This window comes from Anser cygnoides, chromosome 2, assembly GCF_040182565.1.
Source record: "Anser cygnoides isolate HZ-2024a breed goose chromosome 2, Taihu_goose_T2T_genome, whole genome shotgun sequence".
Lineage (NCBI taxonomy): Eukaryota > Metazoa > Chordata > Aves > Anseriformes > Anatidae > Anser > Anser cygnoides.
The window spans coordinates 130,071,438-130,085,610 of record NC_089874.1 but is presented as its reverse complement, the minus strand read 5'-3'; the positions used below and the strand labels follow the sequence as shown (position 1 = coordinate 130,085,610).

The 14,173-nt window shown below is 37.5% G+C and overlaps 1 protein-coding gene and 1 long non-coding RNA gene across 5 annotated transcripts in view; one reads left to right on the top strand and one right to left on the bottom strand.

The window, feature by feature from the left end:
* STAU2 (staufen double-stranded RNA binding protein 2) overlaps positions 1-14,173 on the top strand; it is a 168,124-nt gene that overhangs the window by 68,832 nt on the left and 85,119 nt on the right. For all 3 annotated transcript variants that reach the window (XM_066993092.1, XM_048077025.2, XM_066993093.1), the window contains exons 10-11: positions 1,001-1,132; positions 4,737-4,797. In XM_066993092.1, coding sequence (XP_066849193.1) covers positions 1,001-1,132; positions 4,737-4,797 — 193 coding nt within the window. The remainder of the gene's footprint in view (positions 1-1,000; positions 1,133-4,736; positions 4,798-14,173) is intronic.
* LOC136790196 (uncharacterized) lies at positions 2,231-10,501 on the bottom strand. Of its 2 annotated transcripts, none has more exons than XR_010829717.1 (3): positions 10,387-10,501; positions 3,696-4,004; positions 2,231-2,424 (listed from the first exon to the last, which is right to left on the bottom strand). It is a non-coding gene; the product is annotated as an uncharacterized lncRNA (long non-coding RNA). The 2 variants fall into 2 exon arrangements; XR_010829718.1 differs by having other exon boundaries at positions 3,733-4,004.

Sequence of the window (14,173 nt, the reverse complement as noted above, 5' to 3'; positions counted from 1 at the left end):
TGTGCCTGTTTTTCATATTTTTTTAAAGCTTTTTCCAGAACGTCTCAGCTCAGTGACCTCTAAGGTTTCTTTTATTCAGATTGCCTTGGGTGTTTTATTATTTTTATTTTACCTTGGGCTTCCCTCTTTAACATGGTTTTGGGATCATAAGCTATTTTTAGAGATAATTTGGCAAATAAAATGGCTTAATAAATAAATTAAAATATAGCAATAAAAAAACTATAAATATTGCACTAATGAATAGCAGTGATAGTGCTCATACATCAAGGACTGCCTCTTTCTGGATATTCATTACCTATAATTTGTGTTTATTTTGAAGTTTCAACTTCTTGTTTTATGAAAAGCATCTTGTTGGAACTCCTTTGGGCAGCACAGCCCAGAGGTCCAACGAGGATTCTTCTTTCCAAAGACCATTTTGATAAAAGCTTGTCAGGTGTAAGGGCAGGAAAAGAAAACAGCTCCTGCCCCTGTGTTTCTTGCAGTGCGGTGAAGTGGGAGGAATGCAAATACGGTTTTTATCTTTCTATGGCAGCCTCTCTTTTATATTTCCAGGTCGTTGTTTGTCTTTCCATTGTTCTCGATACTCTCCTGACGATGCTGGGGAGCTGCTGAAGGCAGCACTCCCACAAGGAAGAGGAAGTCCAGATCCTGTAGCACATTCCACATTAAGAAAGAGGGGGAGCAAAATTAGGGGAGATGTTCAGCAGGGAGAGCAGGGTTGACAGAAGCTGGTGGAAGAGAGGGAATTCTGTATGCACACCACAGATATATAAAAAGGTAGCTCTTTGGTATGAGGTTGGGGACTTTCTGAAAAATCTAAACAAGCTTATCTTTGGGAAGCAGTATTGTAGTCCACTTTTTGCACTATTCTGACTTCTTCCAGATTGCATCTGCATCAGAAGAGCTGATGGTTGTTGGTAGATGATCAGCAAGATTATCGCATGGTGATATTAAAGGGTCTTGTATTTATTATGATCATGATAGATATTTTCTTTTTAAGGTAAAAGTAGGCAACGAGATTACTACTGGGACAGGCCCAAACAAGAAAATAGCTAAAAGAAATGCAGCAGAAGCAATGTTGCTACAGCTGGGTTACAAAGCCTCTACCCCTCTTCAAGACCAGCCAGAAAAGGTGATAACCAAATGATTTTATTAATTTTCACATATGAAATAGTCATAGCTGTTTGTTTTTCCATTGAATATGCAGTAAAAATGTTCTAGAAAATGCTTTCAGATTTGATGGCTGAGAAAGAAAATGCATGTCAGTGTTTTTCTGGAGAAGGAATTATATTTTAAATTCACATGTGTTGCAGGTATATGTTTCTGTATTAGTGATGTGCAGCTCAGCCTTCTGGCCCATCTTGACTTTATTGATGAAAGATTTTGTAAGCAAAATGGGATGTTAAGGTTTTGGTTTTTGTGTCCTGAAAAGATCAGAGCAAGGTATTTGGCTAAGCTGTGGACTCTGGACAGCTTCTGTCATACATACACACAGAGTCACTGCATGTGTATATTTTGATCACAGCTTAAATGTTTGCTGTGGCTGCGCCAGCCAACTGTTGACTCAGGTCAACAGAATGTTCTGCTGGGCTTTTATTGGGACCACATGATAAATCTGTATATATAGCACTGTTGAGTGGCTAAGAAGGCCTGCTGCTGCTTTGTTTTCCTACATTCATTAACCTATTGCTTACAAGTGCATTGTCTTAAAAAAACAAACAAACAAACAAACAAAAAGACACAACAAAACAGAGCAGGTATAATTACATACTTGAAGTAGTAAGATAAAAGAAGGTATCTTAGAATTGATAAAGCATCGTGGCCTAATGTTATTCTGAACAAAATAAGCAAATGTGATACTGTACACGCAAAAGGTGAACTACTCAAATTTTATAAAATGGGAATATTCAAGATAATAAAACACACTTTTATAGCTTTGTAGAGTTTAAGAACATAAAATACTTTTAGAACATCTGGCTTGATCTTCTCTATATAAACAGAATGAACATGTAAAGCCGATAAACAAGTTAGTTTGTGTAGATTTTAGTTCTCAAACTTAACAGACGGCTTTTCGCACAGAGCAGGAGAGATCGAAGTACCATCTGGATTTGGGACTTTTATTACCAGATCAAAATGCAATGGACCCATGAAACAAAGAGTTAATGCAAGAAAACCTTTTTTTTTTTCAGAATAAATTGGAAATTTTATTGATTAAATTTGGAGTGTCAGGCTTTATTTCATTTGACAGATATGCAGTTGAATATCTGTACACAGTATGAATGAAATGTATTCTGAGTGATCTGAGGGGTCCCTTAATTCAGTATTGAAAATTGACAGCATCCTTGCTTGAAGAGTCTGCACTAGCTGGGACCTGGTTCGGTCAAATCTGCTCAGATAGTCTCCTCAGCTAAAACATGTCTGGTGCTGGGGAAGAAGGAAAATAGCAGTTAAATCTCTACCAATTTGACCATTGTAAAATTCCTTCCATATAAATTGCACCATAAAGTTCTGTCATTAGAAGATACTTATTTGTCTCTTTGCGTCCCAAATGGGCCCCAGCGCAGGTTAGGCAGACATACCATGTTGGCATCTAAAAGGAGAATTGTCACTTCTGTTGTTTTTGATGTTTTAAAAAAACAGGAAACTTCTCCTCCTAAACCCCTACCCCACTGAGTCCTTTCATCCCCTTCCTCCTCCCTTAAAAAAAAAAAAACAACAAAAACCACCACAAAGTCAATGTTCTTTCTTCCTCAACCCCTGATGCATAAAATGCTGCAGTATTCATTCTTCCAGTGAAGACCTCAAAGTGTTGCAAGAGTCATGCATGGTGCCGATGGCAGCACAGGTATTCCAGGTAATGTAAAAAAAAAAAATAAAGGCTCTGCTCTTTTCTGAGGTAATCCTGTGCCTGGAAGAAATCAGTAGTGTATGTGTAGAGCACTCAGGAGAGCAATTTCAAAGTGCCCTGGGAGATTTTTCGCAGCTACCAGAATTCTAGTTCTATGGATGTGAATGGAAAGTTGTAGTGTTTTCATTTTTCATATTTTCACTTTTTCATTTCTTCTTTCCCCTTTTATTCTCTTAGAAGAAAAACCAGGGGATATTGCATCCATTTGACACAGCAGAACTAAAGATAATTTACTGATAATTGAATTCTTGTTAAATCCCCCATCATAATGACTATAATAAACAACAAAAAGAGAGGAATGAGAGGAGAGTTGGAAATGTTTTTCTCATATTATAACAGTGCACTTGGCAGATTTTGCAATCGTTTTCTTTTGGATTCATGTTAAAACCATGCTGTTGTAACAGACAGCTGTAAATACAAGCATATTTACAGATTTCAGGTTGTATATTCGTTTGAAGAACTGTCTTTTTGATGTTTTCCATGCATATACTTATTATGTGGTTCATTATATGAATAAAGAAAGTTATGTGAAATTAAAGTGTGTGGAATTGGGTGACCAGTTTGAGAGACAACTCTTAAGACCTATCCTCCCTTTTCTATTAGATATCTCCCTTTTTATTGCACATTGCCTATGCTGTAAGCATATTGGTATGTACATGATGAAGGAAAAGCAAGGAAACAAGCTCTGAAATAGTTGATTTGCACAGTGTGCTCTTCCCTCCTTTTTCCCCAGGGAAAACATATCATCTAGTAGTCTGCCTTATAACAGAATAGTAATTTATGCAACCTTAACTCAACCTCTGAGATGTAACAGAACCATGGACCTGTTTGTAGAGGCAGAAGACACAGAAGGACAAGGACAGGACAGCAAAACAGCAACACTGTACTCTGTCCTGGCTGGCAAACCAGATGGGTCCTGTCCTAGGGACAGGCTGCTGTCAGATTTCAGACTGCTGGTTCTCTCCTTCACATCTCCTCCACTCAACCATCAACCCCATCAGCCTCATCTTCCAGAGCAAATGATGACAACTTTTTAATGGTGTATAGGCTGCAGTGCTGCAAGGTTTTCTGTTTGTGTGTTAAATCCCAAGGAAATCTGAAAAGGATCATTTGCATCACATTAATCGAGATGACTGTCAATAGTTCATAGTTCAAGAGGAAACGTGGACTTGTTTCTCTACATTTACACATAAATCTAGAACATGGATACCTTACTTACTGTGTAGACTTTAGGAATGGCCTTATTCTGAACTTCCATGTTAATAGCTTCCTTTTTCTGTATCAGCGTAATACTAAGCGTTAAACATAACAAAAAAATAACTTCCTCAAAATATCTAGATATTAAAATAATGGATAATTGCAAGAGGCAATTTTGCTTCTACTTCAGTAACTAAATGGATTCCAAGCAAGTAAATATTTTAAAATTACACCCAAAGTACTTTGTAGTGTTTATGCATTCTTTCATAGGCACATATTAGGATCTTCTTGTTTTAGAATGTAATTTCTCTGTTGTCTGTGTATATTTGCAGTTGAGAGCTACTTAAAATATTTGATTTTAAGTCTGATTTGGTAACATACTGTGTTGAGCCTAATCTTTGGGGAAACATTTATATTTTAGTGTTAGGCAATAGTTGTTAATGTTTATTCTTGAAGGGTACATTCCTCAAATAACCTATTTTAGACCAAAATTAAGATGTGTTAGCAAATATGTGTGAGCAGATGTGGCAATTCCAAGTCACCCTTTTTTAGAGTCTTTCAACCAAATTTATAATTGTGAATGTTCTGTTTAAGTGACTTTCACTTATTTGTCTTTTTCTACCTGTTTCAGCTTGGAGAAAACAAGAGTTGGAACGGCCAGAATGTTGGGTTTCCTGAGCCAACAAGTAACAGTAAGTATCACTTTCTAAATTTCTATTTAGTCTTACTGATTTTTGTCTCTGTAGGATTTAGATTCAAGACAATTGAAATGTTTTCTATAAATTTGCAATTAGATGAATTAATTGTTGAGTATCCTCTGTATGAATAGATGTAAGAATAAGTGCAGGAACAAGAAGATTCTTATTTGCCCTTTTCTGATTATTTACTATTTTATTAAAATCAAGACTGCTTTTATTAAATCATTGAATCCTTCAGGTTGTAAGGGATTTTTAGAAGTCTTCTAAACTGCAGGGCCTGTATTGAGTTCAGACAAGGTTGCTTTTTTTCCTGTTCTCCGGAGATGGAGATTTCGTAGCTTCTCTGGGCATCCTGTTCCAATGCTTAATTATCCTCACACTGATTTTTTTTATTTTATTTTTATTCTTGTTTTTCACTTTTATCCAGTTGGAACACGTCCTGTGTGTTTATGATAATCATCTCCAGTTCTGCTCCTATATAACTCTCTAAAGGGGCTGATGATGCTTTTTTCCAGTCATTGGAGACTTCCCCTGATCTCCATGACTTTTCAAAGATGACAGAGAGTGGTCTCAAAAGAACTTAAGTTGGTTCACTCTACACCCTGACACACATCCCTTTTGGTCTGGTGACCATTTATAGGCTGAAAATTTCTCTAGGAATCATTGACTGTGATCTCCGTCCGCTCCTGGTAACTTCTCTTCCCTGAACACTTTCTTTAGACCCAGAGGTTTGTGAGACTTTGTTGGTGAAGACCAACTTCAGTTTCACTGCAGTAGTTAATGAATTGCCTGACCAATCTAGTGGCCTTCTATGATGGAGTGACTGCATCAGTTGACAAGGAAAGACTGACTAACGTCATCTACCCAGACTTCTGTAAGGCCTTCGACACGGTCCCTTACAACATCCTGATCTCCAAATTGGAGAGAGATGGATTTAAAGGGTGGACTGTTCAGTGGATAAGGGCTGGCTTGAAGGCCAGACCCGGAGAATGGTGGTCAATGGCTCTATGTCCAGTTAGAGGGCAGTGGTGTCCCGCAGGGGTCTGTCTTGAGACCAGTACTGTTTAATATCTTTATCAATGACATAGCCATTGAGTGCACCCTCAGCAAGTTTTTAGATGACACCAAGGTGAGTGGTGCAGTCGATACAGCAGAAGGAAGAGAAGCCACAAAAGGAGCCTAGAAAAGTGGGCCCATGTGAACCTAATGCGATTCAACAAGTCTAAGTACAAGTGCTGCACCTGGGTTGGAGCAATCCCAGACATGAGTACAGACTGCGAGAAGAACTCATTGAGAGCAGCCCTGCAGAGAAGGACTGGTGGGTTCTGCTGGATGAAAAGCTCAACATGAACCAGCAGTGTGCGCTTGCAGCCCAGAACACCAACTCGCCTGGGCTGCATCAAGAGAGGATCGGCCAATGGGTCGAGGGAGGTGACTGTCCCCCTCTGCTCTGCCATTGTGAGGCCCCACCTGGAGTGCTGCATCCAGGTCTGGGGCCCCCAGCACAAGAAAGATGTGGACCTGTTATAATGGGTCCAGAGGAGGGCCGCAAAGATGATCAGAGGGCTGGAGCACCTCTCCTACGGAGAAAGTCTGAAAGAGCTGGGGATGTTCAGCCTGAAGAAGAGAAGGCTCCAGGGTGACCTTACTGCAGCCTTTTAATACTTAAAGGGGGCTTATAAAAAAAAAAAAAAAGAGCAACTTTTTGCTCGGGCAGACAATGACAGGACAAGGGGGAATGGTTTTAAACTAAAACAGAGGAGGTTTATATGAGATGTTAGGAAGAAATTCTTCACTCAGATAGTGGTGAGACACTGGCACAGGTTGCCCAGAGAAGCTGCGGATGCCTCATCCCTGGAGGTGTTCAAGACGAGGTTGGATGAGACCCTGGGCAGCCTGATCTAGTGGTTGGCATCCCTGCCCAGGCAGGGGGGTTGAAACTAGATGATCTTCAGGGTCCCTTCCAACCCAAGCCATTCTATGATTCTATTAATACAACAAGCCTATGCAACTCTGCTAGATTTTTTCCTGGCTGTGGACTTACTGTAGTGTGGTAGGGATAATATAAATAGCACTTTCTTCACTCTTCCATGAGTTCTATATTCTTCTCTAGAACTGTTTTGAGCTTTGAACTTCTTAAGAGTCCAAATTATTATCTCCCTCAACTATGGATTGTATTAGAGATGGACATGTGTTAGCTGTCTTTTTTGCCAATTTGCATCTGAATGACTTGGTTCGAAATCCAGTTTTTAAGGGGATTCAGTAGTTTTGCAGTATATATGAAGTCTTCTCAGTGGCTGGACCTATGGAGTAGTTGGGAAGTAATTTGTGCTTCAATTTACACAAAAGGTTGCCAGTATTTGAAATTATCTTGGATTCAGCATATGCCATTGTGTTTCACTTAAAGGAAGGATTTTTCAGGAGCTAAGACTTATTATTAATTGCTTCCTTCCAGCCCTATCTTCAGTCCCCATCAGTACTTCTAGATTATTGCTGTTTGCATTGTCAGAATCCCTAAGGACGTGGTCTGTGAAACATCTGCAAATGTTAACGTCTTCGAATGTTAACGTATTGCGGTTTGGGACAGCAGAATACGATCTCAAGCTTTTCTCTGCTATCCTTCCAGTGTCTTGTAGCAAAGATACGTACTGATGACAGTGTGACCATCTACTATACTAAGAAGAAAAAACAATGTCTTTCCCAAGTTTAACCTGGCAAAAATACCTTGGTGGTCAAGTGTAAATCCAAATCCAGGAGAACAAGAGCAAACTCGTTCAACAGAAGACTGTATCAATTAATTGTATTTTAAACCTGCGGTAACCAAGGGACTCTTCTTTCACAGATGGATCTGTTCACAGGCCTTTTTGCAGCCACCATGTTCCATAGTACAGGAACAAGTTTACAGTCTGTTTTGCTTCATGGAAGACGTTTTCAGAAGCTCTCATTTCAATTCTAGTGATATCCAAGTAAATTGGAAATCAAATGATACAAAGCTAACATGTCAGTAGCCATAGAGCGTTTATTTCTGACAGTGCTGTTCAGAGAGTATTGTGCTTAACCCCTTGAGTCCTTAATTATTTTTTTTCAGTCTAGAGAATTCATGAATGATAATCGGTGTATCATTTTTGCTTTCAGAGGGCCTGGGCTATCCTTTTGCAAAATAGGAAATATTTGAACCCTGAATGCTATAAACAGGCATATTTTTTTTTTACTGACTTTTTTTAAACTCAAGAGCCTTTCTGATTCTAGAGTATTTTCTTTAAAACGTACAACTTAGCTGTAACAATAGCATATGAGGAGAATGAATCTGTTATGGTTACATAGAGGACGGACTGATCTTTCTTCACCTTATAGTCTCCTCTAGGATTTGTGGAAGACATAGAAATGCATTTTTCTTCAGGGTGGTATCACCCCTGGCTGAAGAAATTGCTAATAGACCTTCTTTTTTAGTTTCTACTTGAAAACAATCTTAATATTTGTAAATTAAAATGGCCTTGCTGATAGATTTATGAATCTGCTGCATCAGTTGACACTCTATTAAAGTATTCTTGTATATAGAAAACCACTGTAGTATCTTCTGTAGATCTACTGTAGATCTTTCAACATATGAGTATCACACCATTCTGAATATACAGCATTTATGTGCAGCGTACAGGAAGGAACCACATGCTTCTGCGTAGAAAATGCATTGAACACTTTTGTATGTTACTTAGGGAACCAGTAAGTTCAGTTGATAGCTTCCTATTCAGTGGCTCTATGAAGAGGCATTTTTTTCAGGACACGACTGAGGACAAAGGATTGCAACATTTGGAGAAAGTATTCACTTTGTCACCTGTTTTCCATAGGCATAGTCACATGGTGGAATTTCCGGCTAGTATTTGGTAGGGAAGCTGTCTTCAAGTATATATTTACATGCGAGCACTTTGCCTACTCTTCTTCTGGTAGAATATTATTTGCTAGTTTCCCACAAAGAAAATGCATTAGAAACCCTGAAGAAGAACCAGATTTAGTGAGAGATTTCTCTATGTACACCCATTGATCTTCCCCCCAGCCTTGGAGTCCAACTTCAGAGCTTTATAGTCAAGGAGAACCGAGGAAGTGTGAAGTATGTTCTTTTGCATTTAAGAAGTGATCACCTGGATGCATGACCTCTTCTGTACCTGTGAAGCACGTCTTTTTTTTGAGGCAGCTCCAAAGAAGCTCCCCTGTTTAAGATCAACAATGTTGCATTCTTTCAAGTATGAATATGCGAGTTTATATTTAAGAACAACAATTGTTGGTAGGTATATCTACTGTATGTATCTACTCTTGCAGAGTTGACATTATTGTAGGGCATTTTATGCAGGACAAATGGAAGAGCTTCCTCAATTCTATGTCCCTGCTTATGAGAGAAATATACAATTTACATTTGTTGTAATGCTAAAACATAGCTTTCAGTGGTCTTGAAAACCTAAGGTAGGCTCTAAGATTGTTATATCTACCATTTGGCATCTCTTATTCAGATTTCCAGTAATTTTATTCCAGGAAAACTATTGTGTCCTGTTAGGAAAACATATTATTCATCGGTTCCCCTTGGCAGGCAGATATTCTTTCTTTGTGTACATAATGCACTATATTTTCATCTGAAACTGTGTGAAATAAAACTGGAATAGTAAAGTGAAGTTGTATGTCTCAGTATGACAGAAACAAAAAACATAAATTATATATTTTCGTAATCTGCAGAACAGATTCCATTGTGCCCTTATTATGTAGTTTTTGCTTAGAAATACCCTTCAGTCTGTATCCTCCTACATACTCACTGGAAGCATTTTTAGTATTCCTTGTTAAATGTCCTTGAAAACTAATTTTTCCCATTCCCCTCTGTTACGTACTTTTGCAGCGACCATTGCAGCAAACCTCACTTCTGTTCCTCCCACTCATTGGCAAAGCTCCTTCTCATTGATTTGCTTCTTTACCTTTCCTCTTTCATAATCTTAAGGATGACTGGAAACATGAAGCTATTTGTTTCTTGGGTTGGGATATCTTAGACATTTTTCACACGTGGAATAACAAGAGTGATGAGTGAGTTTTTTCCCTGTTGCTTCTGGAAGTGACATTAAAGACAACTTTCTTTGGGCACAACACAGACGTTTGCAGCCCATATAGGAGATATCTACTGTCAACAGGATGTTCATTTATTTCTCAGGATTTGTCTTAAACAAGTATCAGCAAAAACTAGATTTGAAACAAATAAACAGTCCTAATGCAAATTCTATTCTCTTGGGAACATTCAGCTTTTGGTTTTATTTCTCTGGATGGGGTAATCATGAATATCATACAGTATGTGTTCTGGGAAAAGCTGTAGATGAGATATAAAGTGTTTAAAAATGAAGAACAAAAATTTATAAAATTAAAAGAAATAAGTGTCTTGAGTGTTTTTATATTTTATATTTCTAAAAGGAAAAAATGACCCTCATAGTCTCTGTTGCCCCACCCTAAATTTTTCATAGACTGGTTTTCCTTTATTTCCAGCATTTTGGGGGGCCACAAAGTAAATATTTAAAAACTAATGATAAAAAAATATATATTCATAAAAGTCGTTACCTCTCTGAAAAGGACAGGCTCTTTGTTTTTCTTGCCTAGCATTTTATTACTAGGGATTCCTGCATGGCTTTACAATCTTTGTTCTTCAGAGTACATCTGCTCCTGCTGTTTGTTCACCACCTGAAATCATAATCATTTGTTTGTGACATCACAATTAGTTACTGTGAAGATGATTAGAGTGTCACCAACAGATGACTATGATTTCAGATGGTAAATGAGCAGCAGGAACAGATGATCTCCTAAGGAACAAAGATACTTGATCTCACGTAATTGTTCTCAGTAGAAAACAGGCTATGAGAAAAAAAGCAAGTAGATATTCAGAAGAGTTTCTTAAATCTGTAATGAGGAATTTCAGCATTTGTCCTTATATGGTCTTTCTGTAAGCCCTAATTGTATGGTTGTATTTAAATTTGTAGTTAGAAACATATTGACACTTTTTGGGGGAGGAGGAATAAGTGCAAAATAAATAATCAATTTATCAACTTCAACATAGGAATACATCTTTACTTTGGAGGTAATAAAATGTATGTGAACTACATATTTCTGACACTCGGTGATTTTATAAAGGCTTTTTTTAATAGTCCTCTGTAAGTTTATTTTTCAACTAGGGATTTTGGTGAAGCCTTCCAGTAGCTAATTTAATACCTCTGTATTTCCATAAACAGTAACTGAAGCCAAAAGTTTGGGAGTAAAGGTTTTGTATTGTACTTCAGATGTTTTTTATTGGGATTTGTCTGTGTTATATTTTGTTGAAATATTTATTTCCTTCTAGGGTATTTCAAAGGTGACTTGCAGTGCATTGTGTGCATTTTTACTCACTGCTAAATACTGCTGTTTCTGGAAAGATCCAAATTAGCATGTTTGAATGTAGTATGGGATTTGGGCACAACTCAGGTGTGCAAGACATAACTGCAATTGATCCTTCTCCATTTTTTTCATATCCCTCCTTTTGAGATGTTTTGTTAGGCAATAAAAGGAATTAGAATTTTGTATCTTCAGATGTGATGCCATCTTTGCTGAGTATAGATTATGATGTGTATTTCTAGCATACCTAGAGTTTTAAACATGCACCCAGAAAGTTGGGAGACTTGGATTCAGTTTCCTTCTTCGCTAGAAAGAGACTACTCACAAGGTACAGAATAATCTGGATAACAGCAGTCTTCTTGTGGAGATGTGTGTCTAATATCATTATGATTTGCAGACAGAGAATCGAGAATCAAATGTTGTCAAAGTGCAAAAATTCCACAGAGAAAGCATGAGCTAAAGGAATCATGACATTGCAGTCTGCCTATTAAGACATTTGTAAGTGAAGGTACGGTTGGTTATGTGTTCTGGTGTTTCCTGGATGGTCTACACATAATATGTTTTGCATATTTTAGATGTAGGTTAAGAAAAAAAATAATAATAAAGTGTTGCAAGCAATCTGTTGCCTGGTTCTTGAATAGTATGAATTGTGCATAAGTAAGAAGTGCATAAGTACGCTTGGGCTGTGAGGGTTGTGGCTTGAATGCCCTCAGGCTGAGAAAAAAAATCACAGCTTTCTAGGAGACTGCTTAACCATTAAGCTCTTAATGTATAAATATATGAGGGAACAGCCACCATGACAGTAGATAGCTGGCTCTGTAGGTAGAGATCACTTCAGAGAAATTCAGCTTTTGCTTTTTGTAGTTCCCTGAATTTCCTGTATGAATTACATTTGTTCAAGGTTGCTGGTCTATTCCTTTGAAAAAATCTTCATGTGTAATAGCACCGCAGAGCTTTTTTTTGATGTTAACTGTTAATTTAAGAGTCTAATTCTGAAGATGATCTGCACGTAGGCTTCTCTGTTCAGCCAAGCAAACTGAGCAGTATCCCACAATTAACCTCAATATTATGTTTCTCTAAACACTTGGACTTTTCTCCATTTCCCACCGCCATCCCTTTTCTCATCTGGAACCCGCCAGCTACACGTCCATCAGTCTAGGATGTCCTTGAAGAACTGAATCAATTGAACTGAAGCTTTACTGCTGTCAGAAGCAAGGAATAATTCTCCATTCTCTCCTTCATCCTCTTGCCTTACATCAAACATCTTACCCCTATGACTTCCACTCCCCCACCGCTTTTTCCTCCTCTGATTTCATCTTCACTCATACCTATGCTGTGCTTGTTGATGTCAACCTTGACCTTCTTAGCTTCAGCAACCTCTCTATCCTTGTCTCTTAGACTTTCTCATTCTTTCATCTAGTCTACATGCAGGTCATGCCTTTATTTTCATCATCACAATTCTCATTCCCTTCTTAATCTGTTAATGAATAGTCTTGCCTGTACAGGTCACTCTCTGGTTGCACTTAGGCACTCTCCTAATTGCTTTATGCCCTCAAAGATCACTTTCTTGCTGTTTTTACAAGCACCTTGATCTGTCAGCTCACTAGTTTGATTTGCTCCTGCTCCAAAATTGCCGATCCTCCTTACTGAAATAATACCGTCCTTTATTCTGTATTTATATCGGTTCTTTTCAGAACCTGATTTGTCTTAATTGAAGCTTGCCTGATACACTGATACATTGTTGGAACCTTATGATGCAGAAATTTTTATGTAAAAATAATGTTGTAGATGTTTTGCCTGTGTCTATTAGAATATGTAATAGAATATCCTGTAGAAATTCCCCATTACAAGCCATAAGTCTTATTTTTACCACAATTTTATGCTCCCAAGTAGAACTAAAGCTGTGGAAGATTTCAAAGGACTTTCCTCACATGAGTGAGGAAAAAAACACCAGCTTTTACATAAAACATATTTAAGTCTCATGTGATACTGCAATTTCATTTTTGGCTATACAGAAAACTCTCCAGCAAAATTAAGGATATCAAGACCTGACTTCTTGAAGAACTAAATAGTATTTACTTCAGTGTCATGGTTATTTTAAGGTTAAATAATGTAGTATTTTAATGAGTGACTTTACATAACGTCGGTTTGTTTAAGGTCACGTAGACGAGATTGTTTGATTGAAGGGCATTGTGTAATGACAAAACATTTTTTCATGTCTGAATATTGCAGTAGCTGGTGACTTAGAAATACCACAGATAGCTGTGGTAAGTAGATAATGATTGCATCTTGGTTTTTCCGGCCAAGATTGTGTGTAGACTATTACTGAGAACATAATGGCCATACTGTTTGCCTACTCAATTGTTTGACTGATGTTTTCTGAGTTCCTGCTGAGGTAATAAAATTTGAAAATATTCTAGTATATAAATAGGCTTTTATAATGAGTGGAGTATAGAAGGTAATTACTTTTTATGATAATATTTATATTTTTCAGTCTTGTTATTGAACTAGTTGTTTTTGAAAATTATCTTTTTTGCTCTCAGTGTATTTGTAATGGACCATATTCTAAGACAAGTTGAGAACCTGCCAATTCTATGGAGGAATTGTTGCATATGGAAGTCCTCCATGCCTCTTCAGATTTTGTCCACTCTAACTTACATAATAGTGAAGTCAGGGTTGGATTTGGGTCTAACTTTTCTTGCTTAATACTTTACTATAAAATTTTGCCATTTATTTTCAGCAGCACAATACGAGAAGACTACTCAATGTGAATAAAGGTAGCATAATCTAAAGGAAAGCTGTTTGGTGGTTATCAATTGAGTTTTTTATTCAGTTCCAAAAAATACTGATGATATCTGTGAACAATCTCTTTTTTCCACACAGTGTTAGGTTATTTCAAATATAAGGGTTTTAAACTTAATTTACGAGCACACTATATACTGATTTGTATCGTCACTCACTTGGCATCACTACACAAGACATG